At 38.8% G+C, this 21,137-nt stretch overlaps 1 protein-coding gene across 2 annotated transcripts in view; it reads left to right on the top strand.

Moving 5' to 3' along the window:
- The first annotated feature begins 18,868 nt into the window (after nucleotides 1-18,868).
- Nucleotides 18,869-21,137, top strand: part of dph1 (diphthamide biosynthesis 1) — a 46,961-nt gene continuing 44,692 nt past the window's right edge. For both annotated transcript variants that reach the window (XM_079481057.1, XM_079481056.1), the window contains exon 1: nucleotides 18,869-18,927. In XM_079481057.1, coding sequence (XP_079337183.1) covers nucleotides 18,893-18,927 — 35 coding nt within the window. In that variant the 5' untranslated portion in view covers nucleotides 18,869-18,892. The remainder of the gene's footprint in view (nucleotides 18,928-21,137) is intronic.

Raw genomic sequence — 21,137 nt, 5'->3', positions numbered from 1 at the left:
CATTGGCCATCGCTATAGCGCCACCTATGGACCGATTTGGCTGGTTCACTGTATCTGAGTAACCTGCAAAGATACAACCAACTGACAAAGTCTCGAGTTTCTACGACTTACGGTTTGGGCTGGGCGATGCGTTTTAGCGCGGAAAAATAATAATAAGAAGAAGAAGAATAAAAATCCTTACAAAAACAATAGGTTTTCAGCACTTCGTGCTCGAAACCCTAATTAAAGCTGCAAGCAGCATTTATCGGGTTTCGAGTTTTAAGGCAGTCAAAAGCAGTCGTGCATTCATGAACAGTTTAGGGGGTCACACCACAACAAACGCATGAAGGTTCAAAGTCCAACACACACAGACACAGAAAAATGACAGGTATGAACTCATAGAAACTATGCATGCTTACAGAAACATGCACATATACTACAATAATGTTATTTTCCTTACTGTCAAATCATTTGGACAATTCGTTAATGAGTATCCGGTTTTCATTGTTGTTGGCTTTTAAATTGAAGAGAAGGTGCTTTCAAACTCAAGAAGTCTGAAGTTCCTGGGCCGAGACGTTTATTTTCAAAGCGTATCAGAGCCTGTAGATGTATAACCGTTGCATATTTACAGTATTTAGTGCCATTGTTCATGTTATAGCGCCACCTAGTGTCCAATCACCGTGTTATTTTTACAGTGAGCTCAGAGCGATGGTCTACACATATGTGTAAAGCCCCGTGAAGCTATATCAAATCCTTCTCTAACAACGTCCGTTTAAGTGTCATAGGCTCCGCCCAGTTCAGTTTTTGCCCCCCCCCCCTACCGTGTATGAATATAAATTTCAACTTTTTTTCAATGATTATTTACAGTCACACTCCACAGAAGTCATCTGCATTGGTTTGGTCCCGATCGGTTGAAAAACCAGGGACTAGTTCGCAAAAGTAGATTTTTGAAATCATCAGCGATTACTCACGATCCGTTTGATCGACAGAAGCGTGTCCAGAGGCAAAGTTGTTCAGAATGAGAAGAGCTATCATATGATGTAAATAGTTTGAGTATATGTCAAATGCCACGTGATACAGAATTGTTTATGCACTGCAAAAACGTTTTTTCGCCCCCAGTGGCCGAATGAGTTCATATTTCTTACAGACCTTCAGGGCCACGAGTCGAACAAGCCCAGCGAGTGTCGTTTTGATCGGCCCCCGTTAACCCTGTCTAATTAGTGCTCAAAATTCATTGGCCGATGGCGGCCATGTTTTTTGAGAAACGCCAAAGTCCTTTTATACAGTCACGGTGCATGACACAAAGACACACCATACAAAATAATAAGTCGATCGGGCAAACGGTTGCGTAGTTATAGCCCTTTTCGAGTTCTTTGCTATTATAGCGCCACCTAGTGGCCAAACACCGAGTATTTTTTATTGTGACCCCGGACTGAGGGTCTACATATACGGTCTAAGCCCCGTGAAGATAGCTCAAACCGTTCTCTAGATATAGCCATTTTAGTGAAATAGGCAACTATCGGTTCACACGTTTTAGAGCCCCCTAGCGACCCTGAATCGAAATTTCAACTTTTTTTCAACGAATATTTATATTCACACTCCACAGAATTAATCAGCGTTGGTTTGGTTCCGATTGGGCAAAAATCCAGGGACTAGTTCATTTTTGTTTTTTTTTATAAAATGCAAATTAGCGAGAAAATTTGCATACCGGAAATGAAATCGGAGATAGCCATTTTTTAAGTTTGGAGCCAAGGATTCCAATGACACCAAAAACTTTGTTGTGCGACATCCGGTTTACGAGCAATGAGCCCAAACGCATTGGCCATCGCTATAGCGCCACCTATGGGCCGATTTGGCTGGTTCACTGTATCTGAGTAACCTGCACAGATACAACCAATTGACAAAGTCTCGAGTTTCTACGACTTACGGTTTGGGCTGGGCGATGCGTTTTATGGCGGAAAAATAATAATAACGAGAAGTTTAGTTAAGTAAACGTCGACCAGTCTCAGGGATGGCAAACTAACATGTCCACAATCGACAATACAACCCCACACCCAGAAAAATGAGTCAAAGGGTCAGCATTGGCTCATACAGACCCAGGCATGCTCACACACATGCACATCTAGGACATAGATTACATTTTCTCATATCAAGTCATTCTGACAATTCAGTAGCGAGACTCACGTTATCAGGATAAATTAGTCAAATCCATTTCAGAAATTGCCCTAACACACATCCTCAATGAATGATAGGCCTTTAGACCCAGAATTTTGACTTAGGTGATCAGTAACGGTCTATGCAGACTACGCATGCTTACAAAGACATGTATGAAAAGCCCATTTGCATGAATATTTCACCTTTTGTACTTTTATGAAGGCATGCCTCTTCTGATGAGCATGCTTGTTTAGAGTCATAATATGCATAATACTACTTAATTGCAAGTGAGTTGGATTATTTATTAAGGAGTAGCAACCTTTAACGTACATTATTCACGTTAACATAAAAAAGGACCCTGTAATGGTCACACAACAAAAAAAACTCAACATGTTTTGAATCATTGTTGACCTAGAGAGTCCAGAGAATTGTACTATGGTGGAAATTTTGAAATTGCTTGAAAATCAAAGAACTAGTTTGCAAAAGTACGATTTTAAGATCATCAGCAATAACTCCTGAACCGTTTGATTGACAACAATAGATCATGAGGCAAATTTGTTCAGAAAGAGAAGAGCTATCATATGATATCAATAGTTTGTGTGTATGTCAAATGTCACGTGATACACAATTGTTTAAGTAATGAAATACGCGTCAATTTTGCCATTTTTACTGTTTTAGCGCCACCTAGTGTCCAAACGGCACCTTCTTTTGTAGGTGACCCCAGAGTGATGGTCTACACATATGTTCCAAGCCCCATGATGATGTGTTAATCCGTTCTGGATTTATGGCCATTTTAATGTGATAGGCTCCGCCCAGTTCAGTTTTTGGCCCCCCCTACCGTGTATGAATACAAATTTCAACTTTTTTTCAATGATTATTTACATTCACACTCCACAAAAGTCATCTGCATTGGTTTGGTTCCGATCGGTTGAAAAACCAGGGACTAGTTCGCGAAAGTAGGTTTTTGACATCATCAGCGATAACTCATGAACCGTTTGATCGACAGAAGCATTTCAAGAGGCAAAGTTGTTCAGAATGAGAAGAGCTATCATATGATGTAAATAGTTTGAGTATATGTCAAATGTCAAGTGATACACAATTGTTTATGCACTGCAAAAACGTTTTTTCGCCCCCCGGTGGCCGAATGAGTTCATATTTCTTACAGACTTTCAGGACCACGAGTCGAACAAGCCCAGCGAGTGTCGTTTTGATCGGCCTCCGTTAACCCTGTCTAATGAGTGCTCAAAATTCATTGGCCGAAGGCGGCCATGTTTTTTGAGAAACGCCAAAGTCCTTTTATACAGTCACGGAGCATGACACAAAGACACACCATACCAAATAATAAGTCGATCGGGCAAACGGTTGCATAGTTATAGCCCTTTTCGAGTTCTTTGCTATTATAGCGCCACCTAGTGGCCAAACACCGAGTCTTTTTTATTGTGACCCCGGACTAAGGGTCTACATATACGGTCTAAGCCCCGTGAAGATAGCTCAAACGGTTCACGAGTTATGGTCATTTGAGTGAAATAGGCTACTTCCGGTTCAGACGTTTTGATGCCCCCTAGCGACCCTGAATCGAAATTTCAACTTCCTTTTATGATTATTCATATTCACACTCCACAGAATTCATCAGCGTTGGTTTGGTTCCGATCGGGCAAAAATCCAGGGACTAGTTCATTTTTTTTTTTTTTCATAAAATGCAAATTAGCGAAAAAATTTGCATACCGGAAATGAAATCGGAGATAGCCATTTTTTAAGTTTGGAGCCAAGGATTCCAATGACACCATAAACTTTGTTGTGCGACATCCGGTTTACGAGCATTGAGCCCAAACGCATTGGCCATCGCTATAGCGCCACCTATGGGTCGATTTGGCTGGGTCACTGTATCTGAGTAACCTGCACAGATACAACCAATTGACAAAGTCTCGAGTTTCTACGACTTACGGTTTGGGCTGGGCGATGTGTTTTAGCGCGGAAAAATAATAATAAGAAGAAGAAGAAGAAGAAGAAATATAGCTGCAAGCAGCAATTATCGGGTTTCGAGAAGTTTAGGTAAGTAAACGTCGACCAGTCTCAGGGATGGCAAACTAACATGTCCACAATCGACAATACAACCCCACACCCAGAAAAATGAGTCAAAGGGTCAGCATTGGCTCATACAGACCCAGGCATGCTCACACACACATGCACATATAGGACATAGATTACATTTTCTCATATCAAGTCATTCGGACAATTCAGTAGCGAGACTCACGTTATCAGGATAAATTAGTCAAATCCATTTCAGAAATGGCCCTAACACACATCCTCAATGAATGATAGCCTTTAGACCCAGAATTTTGACTTAGGTGATCAGTAACAGTCTATGCAGACTACGCATGCTTACAAAGACATGTATGAAAAGCCCATTTGAATGAATATTTCACCTTTTGGACTTTTATGAAGGCACGCCTCTTCTGATGAGCATGCTTGTTTTGAGTCATAATATGTATAATACTACTTAATTGCAAGTCCTTTGGATTATTTATTAAGGAGTAGCAACCTTTAACGTACATTATTCACCTTAATATAAAAAAGGACCCTGTAATGGACACACAACAAAAAAAAACTCAACATGTTTTTAATCATTGTTGACCTATAGAGTCCAGAGAATTGTACTATGGTGGAAATTTTGAAATTGCTTGAAAATCAAAGAACTAGTTTGCAAAAGTACGATTTTAACATCATCAGCAATAACTCCTGAACCGTTTGATTGACATCAATAGATCAAGAGGCAAATTTGTTCAGAATGAGAAGAGCTATCATATGATATCAATAGTTTGTGTGTATGTCAAATGTCACGTGATACACAATTGTTTAAGTAATGAAATACGCGTCAATTTTGCCATTTCTACTGTTTTAGCGCCACCTAGTGTCCAAACGGCACCTTCTTTTGTAGGTGACCTCGGAGTGATGGTCTACACATATGTTCCAAGCCCCATGATGATGTGTTAATCCGTTCTGGATTTATGGCCATTTTAATGTGATAGGCTCCGCCCAGTTCAGTTTTTGCCCCCCCCCCACCGTGTATGAATATAAATTTCAACTTTTTTTCAATGATTATTTACATTCACACTCCACAGAAGTCATCTGCATTGGTTTGGTTCCGATCGGTTGAAAAACCAAGGACTAGTTCGCGAAAGTAGATTTTTGACATCGTCAGCGATAACTCACGATCCGTTTGATCGACAGAAGCGTGTCCAGAGGCAAAGTTGTTAAGAATGAGAAGAGAAAACATATGATGTAAATAGTTTGAGTATGTGTCAAATGTCACGTGATACAGAATTGTTTATGCACTCTAAAACCGTTACTTCGCCCCCTAGTGGCCGAATGAGTTCATATTTCTTACAGACCTTCAGGACCACGAGTCGAACAAGCCCAGCGAGTGTCGTTTCGATCGGCCTCCGTTAACCCTGTGTAATGAGTGCTCAAAATTCATTGGCCGATGGCGGCCATGTTTTTTGAGAAACCCCAAAGTACTTTTATACAGTCATGGTGCATGACACAAAGACACACCATACCAAATAATAAGTCGATCGGGCCAACGGTTGGGTAGTTATTGCCGTTTTCGAGATATTTGCTATTATAGCGCCACCTAGTGGCCAAACACAGAGTCTCTTTTATTATGACCCCGGACTGAGGGTCCTCACATATGGTCTAAGCCCCGTGAAGATAGCTCAAACCGTTCTCTAGGTATAGCCATTTTAGCGAAATAGGCAACTTTCGGTTCGGATGTTTTGATGCCCCCTAGCGACCCTGAATCGAATTTTCAACTTTCTTTTATGATTATTTATATTCACACTCCACAGAATTCATCAGCGTTGGTTTGGTTCCGATCGGGCAAAAATCCAGGGACTAGTTCATTTTTTTTTTTTTTCATAAAATGCAAATTAGCGAAAAAATTTGCATACCGGAAATGAAATCGGAGATATACGTTTTTTAAGTTTGGAGCCAAGGATTCCAATGACACCAAACACTTTGTTGTGTGACATCCGGTTTACGAGCATTGAGCCCAAACGCATTGGCCATCGCTATAGCGCCACCTATGGACCGACATGGCTGGCTCCGAGTATCTGAGTAGCGTGCAAGACTACTACCATCTGACCAAGTCTCGAGTTTCTACGACTTACGGTTTGGGCTGGGCGACGCGTTTTATGGCGGAATAATAATAATAAGAAGAAGAAGAAGAAGAAGAAGAATAAAAATCCTTACAAAAACAATAGGTTTTCAGCACTTCGTGCTCGAAACCCTAATAATAAAAATCCTTACAAAAACAATAGGTTTTCAGCACTTCGTGCTCGAAACCCTAATAAAAATCCTTACAAAAACAATAGGTTTTCAGCACTTCGTGCTCGAAACCCTAATTAAAGCTGCAAGCAGCATTTAGCGGGTTTCGAGGTTTAAGGCAGTCAAAAGCAGTCGTGCATTCATGAACAGGTTAGGGGGTCACACCTCAACACACGCGTGAAGGATCAAAGTCCAACACACACACACACACACAGAAAAATGACAGGTATGAACTCATAGAAACTATGCATTCTTACAGAAACATGCACGTATACTACAAGAATGTTATTTTCTGACTGTCAAATCATTTGGACAATTCGTTAATGAGTATCCGATTTTCATTGTTGTTGGCTTTTAAATTGAAGAGAAGGTGCTTTCAAACTCAAGAAGTCTGAAGTTCCTGGGCCGAGACGATAACCGTTGCATATTTACAGTATTTAGTGCCATTGTTCATGTTATAGCGCCACCTAGTGTCCAATCACCGTGTTATTTTTACAGTGAGCTCAGAGCGATGGTCTACACATATGTGTAAAGCCCCGTGAAGCTATCTCAAACCCTTCTCTAACAACGTCCGTTTAAGTGTCATAGGCTCCGCTTAGTTCCGTTTTTGCCCCCCCTACCGTGTATGAATATAAATTTCAACTTTTTTCAATGATTATTTACATTCACACTCCAGAGAAGTCATCTGCATTGGTTTAGTTCCGATCGGTTGAAAAAGCAAGTACTAGTTCGCGAAAGTAGGTTTTTGACATCATCAGCGATAACTCACGAACCGCTCGATCGACAGAAGCGTGTCCAGAGGCAAAGTTGTTCAGAATGAGAAGAGATATCATATGATGTAAATAGTTTGTGTGTTTGTCAAATGTCACGTGACACACAATTGTTTAAGTATTGAAATACGCGTCAATTTTGCCATTTCTACTCGTCTAGCGCCACCTAGTGTCCAAACGCCACCTTCTTTTGTAGGTGACCTCGGAGTGATGGTCTACACATATGTTCCAAGCCCCATGATGTTGTGTTAATCCGTTCTGGATTTATGGCCATTTTAATGTGATAGGCTCCGCCCAGTTCAGTTTTTGGCCCCCCCCTACCGTGTATGAATACAAATTTCAACTTTTTTTCAATGATTATTTACATTCACACTCCACAAAAGTCATCTGCATTGGTTTGGTTCCGATCGGTCGAAAAACCAGGGACTAGTTCGCAAAAGTAGGTTTTTGACATCATCAGCGATAACTCACGAACCGTCGATCGACAGAAGCGTGTCCAGAGGCAAAGTTGTTCAGAATGAGAAGAGATATCATATGATGTAAATAGTTTGAGTATGTGTCAAATGTCACGTCATACACAATTGTTTAAGCACTGCAAAAACGTTTTTTCGCCCCCAGTGGCCGAATAAGTTCATATTTCTTACAGACCTTCAGGACCACGAGTCGAACAAGCTCAGCGAGTGTCGATTCGATCGGCTCCCGTTAACCCTGTCTAATGAGTGCTCAAAATTCATTGGCCGATGGCGGCCATGTTTTTTGAGAAACACCAAAGTCCTTTTATACAGTCACGGTGCATGACACAAAGACACACCATACTAAATAATAAGTCGATCGGGCAAACGGTTGCGTAGTTATAGCCCTTTTCGAGTTCTTTGCTATTATAGCGCCTCCTAGTGGCCAAACACCGAGTATTTTTTATTGTGACCCTGGACTGAGGGTCTACATGTACGGTCTAAGCCCCGTGAAGATAGCTCAAACGGTTCACGAGTTATGGTCATTTTAGTGAAATAGGCTACTTCCGGTTCAGACGTTTTGGCGCCCCCTAGCAACGGTGAATCGAAATTTCAACTTTTTTTCAATGAATATTTACATTCACACTCCACAGAATTCATCAGCGTTGGTTTGGTTCCGATCGGGCAAAAATCCAGGGACTAGTTCATTTTTTTTTTTTTTCATAAAATGCAAATTAGCGGAGAAATTTGCATACCGGAAATGAAATCGGAGATAGCCATTTTTTAAGTTTGGAGCCAAGGATTCCAATGACACCAATCACTTTGTTGTGCGACATCCGGTTTACGAGCATTGAGCCCAAACGCATTGGCCATCGCTATAGCGCCACCTATGGACCGACATGGCTGGCTCCAAGTATCTGAGTAGCGAGCAAGACTACTACCATCCGACAAAGTCTCGAGTTTCTACGACTTACGGTTTGGGCTGGGCGACGCGTTTTATGGCGGAAGAATAATAATAAGAAGAAGAAGAATAAAAATCCTTACAAATACAATAGGTTTTCAGCCCTTCGGGCTCGAAACCCTAATTAAAGCTGCAAGCAGCATTTATCGGGTTTCGAGTTTTAAGGCAGTCAAAAGCAGTCATGCATTCATGAACATTTTAGGGGGTCACACCACAACAAACGCATGAAGGATCAAAGTCCAACACACACACGCACAGAAAAATGACAGGTATGAACTCATAGAAACTATGCATTCTTACAGAAACATGCACATATACTACAAGAATGTTATTTTTCTGACTGTCTAATCATTTGGACAATTTGTTAATGAGTATCCGATTTTCATTGTTGTTGGCTTTTAAATTGAAGCGAAGGTGCTTTCAAACTCAAGAAGTCTGAAGTTCCTGGGCCGAGACGTTTGTTTTCAAAGCGTATCAGAACCTGTAGATGTATGTCACGTTATACACAATTGTTTCGCCCCCAGTGGCCAAATGAGTTCATATTTCTTACAGACCTTCGGGACCAGGACACGAACAAGCCCTGCGAGTGTCATTTTAATCGGCCTCCATTAACCCTGTCAATTGAGTGCAAAAATTTCACTGGCCGATGGCGGCCATGTTTTTTGAGAAACGCCAAAGTCCTTTTATACAGTCAGGGTGCATGACACAAAGACACACCATACCAAATAATAAGTCGATCGGGCAAACGGTTGCGTAGTTATAGCCTTTTTCGACTTCTTTGCTATTATAGCGCCACCTAGTGGCCAAACACCGAGTCTTTTTTATTGTGACCCCGGACTGAGGGTCTACACATACGGTCTAAGCCCCGTGAAGATAGCTCAAACGGTTCACGAGTTATGGTCATTTTAGTGAAACAGGCTACTTCCGGTTCGGACGTTTTGATGCCCCCTAGCGACCCTGAATCGAAATTTCAACTTCCTTTTATGATTATTCATATTCACACTCCACAGAATTCATCAGCGTTGGTTTGGTTCCGATCGGACAAAAATCCAGGGACTAGTTCATTTTTTTTATTTTTTATAAAATGCAAATTAGCGGAAAAATTTGCATACCGGAAATGAAATCGGAGATAGCCATTTTTTAAGTTTGGAGCCAAGGATTCCAATGACACCAAACACTTGAATGTGCGACATTTGATTTACGAGCATTGAGCCCAAACGCATTGGCCATCGCTATAGCGCCACCTATGGACCGACATGGCTGGCTCCGAGTATCTGAGTAGCGAGCAAGACTACTACCATCCGACAAAGTCTCGAGTTTCTACAATTTACGGTTTGGGCTGGGCAACACGTTTTATGGCGGAAGAATAATAATAAGAAGAATAAAAATCCTTACAAAAACAATAGGTTTTCAGCACTTCGTGCTCGAAACCCTAATAAAACCAACAAATACAATAGGTTTCTAGCGCTTCGCGCTCGAACCCTAAATATATTCTTTAATATAAGAAAACTGAATTTGTTTCTGTGAGCGTAAAAATAAGTCATCACATGTTTAAAGTTTGAAAGTATGTTATCAACAAGTAGCCCTCTAGAGGGTCTTAGATATTTTGTTAGCCCTCGCTTAAAAAAAGGTTGAAGACCCCTGATCTAGAGCGATGCCCAGTATTTAATCGCAAAAAATTCTAGTAATGTTTCTCAATTTCCTAGCGTCTATTGATGTGCATGACAACAGACAAGTGTTTGATGTGGTGAATGTGTTAGCAGGTGGCTTGTGCCAAGTACTTTCATGAGGATTGCAGAGAATGCTGCAGTCTGCTGGGCTCTCTGTTGTGGAGGTTTTCTTTTTAAAAGCCCCTTCTTTCCCTGGGCTCAATGGGCAAAGATTATTTTTGACCAGTTTCTCTCTCTCTGTCTCTCTCTCTCTCTCTCTCTTCATTCTTTACTTTGTTTTCTACCATTACCTTTTCCCAAATGTCTTTTAACCCAGCAGCTGCAGTCTCTTAGCATCTTAGCAGCAGCTCAGTGTCTGACTATATGTCTGTTTTTGTTTGTTGTACATTTGATGTATGTATAGGCAGGTTTGGGTTTTATTTCTCTCTATTGTGACCTTGGCAGTTTGCAGACACATCTAGTTTAATATGAACTTAAGATAAATATATAATGTAATGATTGTCCTTATCAATGTAACATGTAATGTCGTGTTTAGAATGTTCTTATGACTTTTTCTTACTTTTTTCTGTGAGTGATATATAGGCACGTTTGACAAAGACCTTTTTCACAGCTTTATGTATAACACATCATTTTGTGGAATGTGATCAACACTTTTCAGAGATTCATTCCTTGCAGTTGCTTCTGTTCTCTGCTTTTCCATCAATTTTTACGACCAAAATAATTTTTTGTTTTGTTCGTTGGTTTTCAATTTCAGCTTAGTGTCGTTTAAATGGTGCGTATGTACTGTAGTTTCAAATCTATTGTTTAAAGAATGACTTTGGTTTTTATTTAGTTTAATGTAGATTTAGGTTTAGTTTTCATGGTTTATACAGCACGACAGATTGTTTCAACTGGCTATAAAGACTCGTACTTCACTTTATTACAGCTGAATCACATTCAATACTATCAAGGTTTAATTTAGCAGCTTTATTTATGTACTTCCCAAGTAATGGTAAAAATAAGTAAACAGCTGCAATGCCGACAACGAAATGTGCTATAAATGTGTCATTGCTTATACATTTGGCAGTAAATTGGGAGTACCGTCACTGTGGCATAACTTTAGTTTAAAATAAAGATGAAGAAATCCCAGTGTCTTGCAGTCTTGTTGCTGGATTTATTAGATAGTTTAGTTTCTAAGTTCATACCATGAAATTTATACATTTCTGTTCTTAAACTCTTATTCCTAGACTAAAATACACCTTAGAGCTGTCTAAACTGAAAACGGCCTGCCTGACCCCTGACATATCTTAAAGTATAGCAGCCATTGTTTTTTGTATTTTATAATAAATTACATAAATGTCTAAATTTAACTAAGGCCTAGTCTTGGCTTAAACTTATCCCATGTTGTTTTAGGGAGTAAGATAAGGGACTTAACAACTTTATATTTTACTTAACAAAAGTAGTGTTTCATTTTCGCGTACTTGCATGGGACCACAATCAAAAACAGAGGGAGTGTCTTGAGGCTTGGTGGTATGAAGTTGCAGTATGTACCGTTGCGTGTAATAAAATGTCAAACCAAGCAGATTTTGCTGTATGTCAATAAATGGGCGTGGCTACCTCATTTGTGACTGTGACGAAGAAACATGGAGAACATGTATTTTTGTTGTGTTGGAAAAACTGTATTGGTTTGTCTTCCTTACGTAGTATGCTCCTTCCTAAAGTTGCCGTCAGACAGTGTTGCTTATATTCACTTCTTCTCTGGATCAAAGTCTCATACTTGGCTACAACTACCAACATTTGTTTGGTCATACCGCTCACCTCCTGTGCTGTTTGAATTCATTTTGGAAAAAATCTAACATGCTTCTTTCTTCACTTTCTTTCGTCTTGTGTCTTTCCATGGTTCGGAGCAGCAAAAATATTTATGCTCATTTCACATAATGAGGATGTATTGGTTGTCTGACTGCTTATCTGTGAATTTCTTTCTGCCTTTAGCTTCCTGATGATTAATGCAGATGTTGCTATTTGCAGCAAAGCGGACTTACCTCTCAGATTAATTCATTTCTGTGTTTGAATAATTAGTCCACAGTGTTTTGAAATGAATGTGATCGTGCTGCAAAGTCTCTCTGCAGTGTTGTCTGTTTGTATTTGCCCACAGAATGATGAAACAGGAAGCGACTACGATCTGACGCTCTCATTTGTGTGTACAAACATTACATTTCAGTTGAAGAAATCTTTGCAGGCTTGTGTTTGTGCAGGAAACTGTCTTTATAGTACAGTTTAAGAAGAACCATAGACCCGTAAACAACACTAGTTATTTCTCTGTCTCTCCTCAATAATTCAAAGTAATAGCCCTTCAGTAAGTGCCGAGTGTTATTTCATGAATTTACCAGACTGGAAAGTGGCCATATCAAATTCTAGGCAAAACCTCTCTGCTATGGGCAATATGTGACTAATAAACAAATATCGTATTCCCCATGAGGAAGGTTCCATCAGAGAGTTATTTGGTTATACTTTATGCAAGCAGTTGCACATCATAAATGTAGGCGGGTCAAAGACGTTAAGATGTCCCCATCAAAAGAAATTCACAAAAGTGATTTTACGTCCATAGGCACATTAAATGTAAGCAAAATGTCTACTTTATGGTTTTGGAGAATAAAATGTCAAAATTTGGTTGAATTTTACATTGTCATTCAGTGTAACGCAATATTTATGACATGCTTGAATTGTATATATTCAAATATATAAAATAATTAGGGTGCATATTACATTTTATTGGGGTTTAAAATGAGTGAAACATTATTTTTGACGAATGGGCAAAACCTAGGACAGTGGCAAATTTGTAAAAAAAAAAAATTTAAACAAAGACTGTTACACTGAATGACTTTTGATTTATTTAGTGTTTTTTTTTTCGTAAATCAGGGGAAAATGTATGATATTTATTTTTTGCTCAGAAAATCAAAAACAATAATGCAATTAAATAAAAAGAACAACAACCATTTAAAAGCAATATTACTCTTATTTTGCCTCATTCATGAAACACCAACATGTTTTTTGCATAAATGTTTTGTAAAGTCATTTGACGTAAATTTTTGGATTCATGAAAATCTTCGTATTGTCAAAAAGTTAGTTGGTATGGAAGAAATTTACATCTGCTCCCTGCCATGTGTAAATGGTGCGTAAAAAACTGATGACGCTTTTTGCACAGCCGTCCAACTTCAGTGGAGGAGTGGCGGCACAAACACTACATCGACCAACCATCATACACAACAATGGAGAAGTTAATATTGCTGGTTACTGCATTTTTATAAGGGTCTATTCTGGAATATTAATACCAATAAGACACTAGTAACATGTAACTTTCAGGGAAAACGCGCAGTGCTTGCAAAGCACTCTCAAGCGGCTCCAGCTGGTCACTTTCAGAAGAGCACCAGGTATTATTTCAGCTGTCTAAAAACGCTTTGGTTTACACAAGTTTAATATATTAATTTATTGCTAAGCATATTGTCGATTATGCATTTATGCAATAATGTTGCCAAACCAGAGAATGAAGTCCAGAGGATTCCAGCATTCCTAGATACGTAGCTGTAGTGTAGATATTCAGATATTCGGAGATTATGCTAGTTATGAATGAGTTTGCATGCGCGCCCTTTTTAGGAGTGATTGGAATTCTTTAACATACACACATTTCACTGCCAAATTTGACGTTTACGACAGTATTTGTGAATCTATGGGCAAATTTTCAGGAAGGTCATGGATGAGGCCCATTGTTTTAATGCTCAAACGCTTTTTCGTCTTTGACCCAGAAACAAAACACAAAACGATTTCTTTAAAATCTGTTTAGCTTTTATTTTTGCACCTGAGCACTTTCAATCATTCAGGTAGTTTGGGGGGGGTTAACATTTTGTTTGTCATTTTCGGCGACAATGTAACTGGTGTAACACAAACGCATCTATTCATCTATGTGTGATTGCGCTCATCTTGCGTTCTCATTCCACACACTCATTTTCAGACCGGGGTTCTGGCATTTTGGCATTTCCTTGAGCTTCTATGACATTTCTGAGTCTGTGGTGTGCAAACGTGTGTTCGCTTAGCCCCGAGCTGGCGCTGCCGCTGGGCCTTCTCTCGTGAAGGAGCCGGCCGAAGTTGGACAGATGGAGAGATTTGTCAGTCATGGCTACGCTGAGCTGAATAACCTTTTACAGTTAATAAACTCGCCCTTTTCCAGGTAATGACCTGTCTGTGTCTGTCCAGACTGAAGGAGTGTCTGTCTTTAGTTTGACCCTTTCATCAGAGATGCGCTCCGAGCTGCTCTTCTCCTCTTCTTTTCCATCCATCACACTTACCGGTCAGTCCTTATCTTGTTTACATTCAAAACAAATCGTTTGTTTTGTGTATATGTTGTACTTTCATTCATTGGAGTTATCTTCTCAGCTGAGACAAACTCATGTAAATGTAATGTTACAAGAGTGCGTGATGCATACCTGTCAAGTATCCCTTATTGGCCGGGAAAGTCCCATATTTTACTTTGCTATACCGCTATCATCCCGTATTTTTAATATTTCTATAAAATAAAAACACTGGCCGCATACAGTTAAGTGGAAATCCCGCCCTGCATTTCATTTAATTGGTTAGGTTTACAATGACGGGTAGGTTTAGGGTAGGCAATCAGACATGTGATTCACATTACCAATAAAATCTTTAGAATCGGCTGCAGGGCGCGATTTTGTCCACGAAGTAATTTGGGGGGGAAGTCGCGCGAAGAAGAACAGCAGCATCCCGAGGATGGACGAACATATCCATAAATGTAAATGGCAAAATAAAAATCCTTCCTTAGTGGTGTTTACAATTGAATTGAGGGATCACTTTGCTTCTTTGAAACTTCTAAAAGATTCCAGTGATAATGTTTACTCTCTATGTGAAGATGTATTAAAATATTTGTCATTATAATTTGTTAAGCTTCATGTAACTTTATTCTAAGAATATTTGAAGACTGAGGACAATATATGAATGTGAACAACTTTGACATGCCTTAAGGACTATAATGCCTTTACTTAATTTATTTTATTTTATATTATTTGTATTTACTTTCTTTATTGTATTTTTTCTACTTAACTGTTGGTTATAAAATGTACCTTTTTTCAAATCTCAATGTTGACAGGTATGGTGTGATGCCTGTAGGAGACATGCTCTTAAACCCACAGCACTAATGTTTATGGGAAATGGAGATTGAATGTTGTGTTTTGTTGGAATGATTATGGTTGTTATTGATTTAACTGCAGCGTTGATCCCATCCAGCGTATGCAATCATTTATGCAGAGGACTACGTGACTGACTGAAGGCCAGTTTTAATGTGGAGAGAAGGGTGGCGTATGTCATGTAAAACATTAAAAATATTAAATCAATCGTTTGATATAAAATATCTTGCTTTTAAATGTAGCAGATTTAAAAGATTCGAGAAGTAGGCTATGCACTAGCTAAAACAGGCAAACAAAACACAGACCTACAAAGGCGTTTTTTTTATTAAACATAATTTTTTTTACTACAAAGTAAGTAAAAATTTTAGAATTTTTTGCTTTTGCATCTGTAAATCCTTAATTGAAAACTAAGATGGCAATATATAGTCGAATCAGAATTGTCACGTGCTCTCTCGTTTATTGCGATATCTGATTTGGTTTCCATGACAATGGCGTTGTTGTGACATCACAATTGTGACAAACCTGTTTATGACATCACAGTACCGCGAGAACGATTCCACAGCACACTGCTCTGTGATTACTATGTCCTATGAACCTGCGGAGGCTGGTGTGCGCAGCTTTATTTAGTGCTCCCGTCTTCTCCATCAGATAGACAACAACACAGCAACCTTATATCTGCAGAGACGTCTGACAAGCTTACGTTTTAATGTGGTGTTTCACGTGGCACGAGAACGGAATGTAAGCCAAAAGCTATTCATATGCACAGAAATTGCATTGCATTACTTTCAAGCCAAAATATGCGGATTGCATGTTTTGCAGCTTTAACGTTTGACTTACTTTTAAGTTGTCGTTGTTTATTAGTACTAGAACAGAAGTTTCTCTGCGGTTCACATTTGTGAACAAATTGAAAAAAAGGTTGTGCATGCGCGCATCATCATTATGACATCATAACTTGCAGAATGGCCATAATTGCAAACTTCACGGTTCACTTGTTACATCGCTTACTCGCCAAGTTGTTCTGAAGGGTTCATTTAACACTTGGACAATCAGTCTGTTTCCAAGACGACAGAGCAGGATATCTATGCGTGATGGTGACGTATGGAGTGAAAAAATCGACGCTCCTTAGACATGTGTCTGCATTATGCGGTTCATCAACCCTGTTTAATTCAAAGTCTCTGTCTGAATGATTCAAAAATGAAGAGCAGCACAGGCTCATATCTCAGCCTCACAGACAATTGATCTCATTAGAATGATGCCACATTGGCTCATGGGTTGAAATTCTGTTAAGGGAAAATAACCACTTCCTAGCACAATATCAATAAAGCATGAATCCTGTTCACCCGGTCTGGTCTTATTTTTGGTTCAACGTTACGGCTGACTCAGTTATATCTTAAATATTAAATGGCCAAGTAGAATTAATTTGTCGTTCTCTTTTTAAATCAAAGGTCAAATTGAAATCTCCAGAAAGGCAAATGCAATTTTAAACCCGTTAGTGTTTTAATTAATATATGAATATGTACGTATTTCAGACTTTAATATAATTTTTTGTGGAGTTGACTACTTTATAGTCAACTGATATAGCGCTGGTGGGATGTATAATATTTATACAGCTTATTGAATATTCAATATTTTGCAGCTTAAAAATAGTGAAACTAAAGAAATGTGTTGTGCGGCTAATAATGTACGAGTGCTTAAAATATATTTATTAATATATATTACAGAGATTGATACCCAATTTTTATTTGATAAGCATTCAGATAATGTTTTTTAAAAGGATTATCACAGTTAGGTTTATTGAGAAAGCTGAGGAGTTTTAACATTGAGAGACATTTTGATAGTTGAATATAAATCACTTATCAAATCTGTTCTTTGCTTTTAATATTGTATCTTGGTTAAACTCTCTTTCTGTTAAATGCAAGAACAAACTTTTCAGGTTAACATATGTGGCGAGTAAAATAATTGGTGAGAGACAAACACCTCTCGCTGATCTCTTTACTGTGGCAATTAAAAGAAAGCTTCTTTTGTTGTGGGATTCTCTTCTCATCCCCTGTAAAGTTCTTTTCAGTTACTTCCCTGTGGCAGACGGAATAAAGAACCTTTAGTAAAATGGGCCATGTATAAAAAGATATTTATCCCAACTGCAATTGGCATTTTAAATAGGATCTTTAAATGATTTTGTATTTTGTATTGTTTTTGTGTTTGAGCCTTTGTCTAAAGACAATTTTCTACCCTACTTGGGATAAACAATAAAGCTTTTTGAATTGAATTGAATTTGTACTTTTAAACACATACATAGCCTTTATTGAATTATGATTAATTGAATTAAGGAGAGCAGATATGCTTTGTATGACACCGGTCAGTGTCTGCAAGAGATGACGCATCGATTCGTCTTGGCTAATAATATTGTATTGGATCAAACAATTGTATATCATTTTGCTTTCATATCACACAAATGTTTTCTTTGTTGTTTTATGCACATTAATTTCACACCAATTTAATGCATTCTTGTGAAGGTTTAAACGCACATGCATGGCTGTCTGTTTCCACACTGCAAGGCAGTTTTTTAATTTGTTTTTTTTTGTCTCGTGTTCTCCAGAGAAATGTAAAGCCGGTATCATTTGTCTGTGTTTTTGGGTTTGTTGTAATTTTAGTGTGACAAGTTTTTGCAGCTGCTTAAATGATTTGTTTGTTTGAAATAGTGCCAGCGGATGCACCATTTTTGCTTCTGCCAACTCATTTATTCAAAAGACGAACAAAAGCTTCAGTTTTGCAAACAAATATACACACAGTTCATATTGCATTACACATACATTTAATCCTCTGTGTATAAATCCACATATAGTCCTTTTTTAAACATTCAAGATTATGTATTTACAGTCACAGTTATACATTTTAAGAAAACCGATTTGCCTCTGTACTACACCACTGTTTTAAAAAGCAAGTCGTTCTTTTTATGAATTCGAAATATTTTTTTTTTCGAACACAACAGCGCCTAAATGAACTTGGTAGTCTGTGTCTTTGAACCAATTAATTTCATTATGCAGTTTTTGTGTTTGCATTGTGATGATAATTGGCTGCTCATAATGTGGCATGACATTTGTTTTGGCAGAGTGAAAACGTAAGACAGAGGCCAAAATTGACTCTTACAATATATGTGTGATAGTTGGCAACCCTGTATAAAGTTTAATTCTATAGCTGATTAGCTATGTTTATGTGTTAGAGGCTCATTTACATGACATTATTGATGATGTCGAGTATAAGGCGAGATATATTTTCTTGCTTTGCCTTTACCAGAGTAATATATAGGAGATCAGGATGACTGTCATTCATACTGTTCTAGATTGCTCTGACCAGATCTCTGTCTCTGTGACCCGCAGTGGCCTTGCAGTTACCTGAAGGTCTGCAGATGTTTGCCTGTGTGATCGCTGACATCATTGAAAGGTATGTACCACACACATGCTCTCCCCAACAGCCCTTTAAAGATATGACACACTCCCGATGTAAGGAGTGTTCCAAGAAGAAAAATGTGTTGCCTCTTAAGATACCGTGCACAAGCCTAATTCTAAGGATGTGTCTCAGTCAGTCCCATTGTTTTGTAGTCGGGGCACCGATCAGGGATTTGGGCAGGGATTGTCCACCCAAAATGGAAAATTCGGTCATCATTTACTTACCCTCAGGTTGTTCCAAACCTGTTTAAATTTCTTTGTCCTGATTAACACAAAGGAAGATATTTGGAAGAATGTCAGTTACCAAACAGATCTAATCCCCCATTGACTCCCATAGCATTTATCTTCCCAACTATGGCAATACATGGGTTTTCATTAGTAGTATTTTACATGCATAACTATTGTTATTTCAAAACATTTCCAAGTAATGGAAAGAACTTGTATGTGTGCTTCACAAACCCCCTGCAATTCTCTCGTGAACCACCAGGGGTTTGCGCACCCCAGTTTGGGAAACTCTTCCTTACGTCAAGAGTGATATTTGTGCTCGTTGACAAGACGTGGAGTTGTTTCCTAAGTAGAAAGCTTCAAATTATCCACTTAAATTGCTGGCTCTAAAGACAGCTCTCTATGTAGGGTGCCTTCAGCTCAAGCCTGCTTTCGCGCTCTCGCTAGTTAACAACGTGAAGTTGGCAAATTATTATTTTTCTTAATTACAGCTTGTTACAGATGCCGCAGAACGCGACACATACAAACATTTTGCCATAGGCACAAGCATATACAGACACAAATAGCGGACTGGTGTGGAAGGTCCGACCACACCTCCCACTTCGATCAGATTTAATGGTAATGCAAATGACTGCGCCGCGAAAACTAAAAGATGTTTGTATTCACGGCATAATCTCATGCTGCGCTGCGTTCGCAGAATAATCAAGTGTAAGGGGCCAATCCCTGATGTTAGGAGCCTCTTGTGATGAAGGTTTCTTTAAAGCGCCTTCCCACTTTCCTCAGTATAAGCAGAGCCGCCTGCTGGATGTCTGCTAGTGCTAATGAGGGACACATTCCCGTGGAACTGAAGTGTGATGGGTAAGCGCTTCCATTGAAGGATATGTTTAGCCCCAGGTTCCGCTCTCAAACTGTCACATTCCCAGAGGGAGTCATCTGTATTACGAAAACATTACGGTGCTCAAATGATTTCATCTCACTCAGTGCCACCGGTTCCGTTTGGATGGGAGTTGGAGAGTTAAAACTGAGTGTTTCCAGTGGGTCATGTGCACGTCTTGCTGCCTGTTGACTGGTTTGCTTAAAACGGTTTGTTCAGTGTGATTTTTTTTAGTGTCAGCTTTTAAATCCTCTTTTTATCAACTTCTTGAACATAGTGGTTCCCAACAAAATAGTCATCACGATATCAGATTACGGTTGATACCTCTTGGAATACCTGTTGAAGTGTTTATTTTTAAAATATATAATACAAATCAGTATAACTCATCTTGAATTGTATTTAGTTTTTTTCTCTTTTTGGGCCAGTGAATGGGTTGTAACCATTATGGCTCTTAAAGCATTGTACACACAAAAATTTAAATTGTTTTTTAATTTACTTACCCTCAAGTTATTCCAAACCTGTATAAATGTATTTGTTCTGTTGAACACAAAAGAAGATATTTTGAAGAATATCAGCCATTTTTTGAAAAGAAACCACCTTTGACTACCATGATAGTTTTTTCCATCTATTGTCAAAAATGTTTGGTATATCTTTCTTTGTGTTGACCATCAAGGTTAACAGGATTAGAACAACTGAAATGAACAGTGACAGAATTTTTGAGCATAATTTTCAGCAAAACTTTTAAAGCATAATGTTAAATGGTTGCTGAATTATTTACGATATTCATGATTCTCGATATGACGGTTATGGAAAATATAAGCATATTGTGTAAGGTTGCTCCGATCAGGACTTTTGGGGCCGATTACCGAACGTTCTGGCGTCTCGCAGCTGTAACTTGGTTATCTGTTAGTCTCTGCTAAGATTCGCTTTTTGTCCATCAACAAAAGTACCTCTGAGAGACTCGCTGTGTTTTATTGGAGAGCGCTCTTCTTTTTTACGTTGTTTGGTTTTAGATTATAAAGCTCCACACTTTAGGTGAAAAAAATTATCAGTTCGGATATAAGAGATTTTTGGGTTTTATATAGTATAAATGATTTGTATTTCAA

Source organism: Barbatula barbatula (assembly GCF_947034865.1).
Source record: "Barbatula barbatula genome assembly, chromosome: 19".
Taxonomy (NCBI): domain Eukaryota; kingdom Metazoa; phylum Chordata; class Actinopteri; order Cypriniformes; family Nemacheilidae; genus Barbatula; species Barbatula barbatula.
Note: the sequence above shows the minus strand (reverse complement) of the source record. Positions and strands in the feature narration are given on the sequence as shown.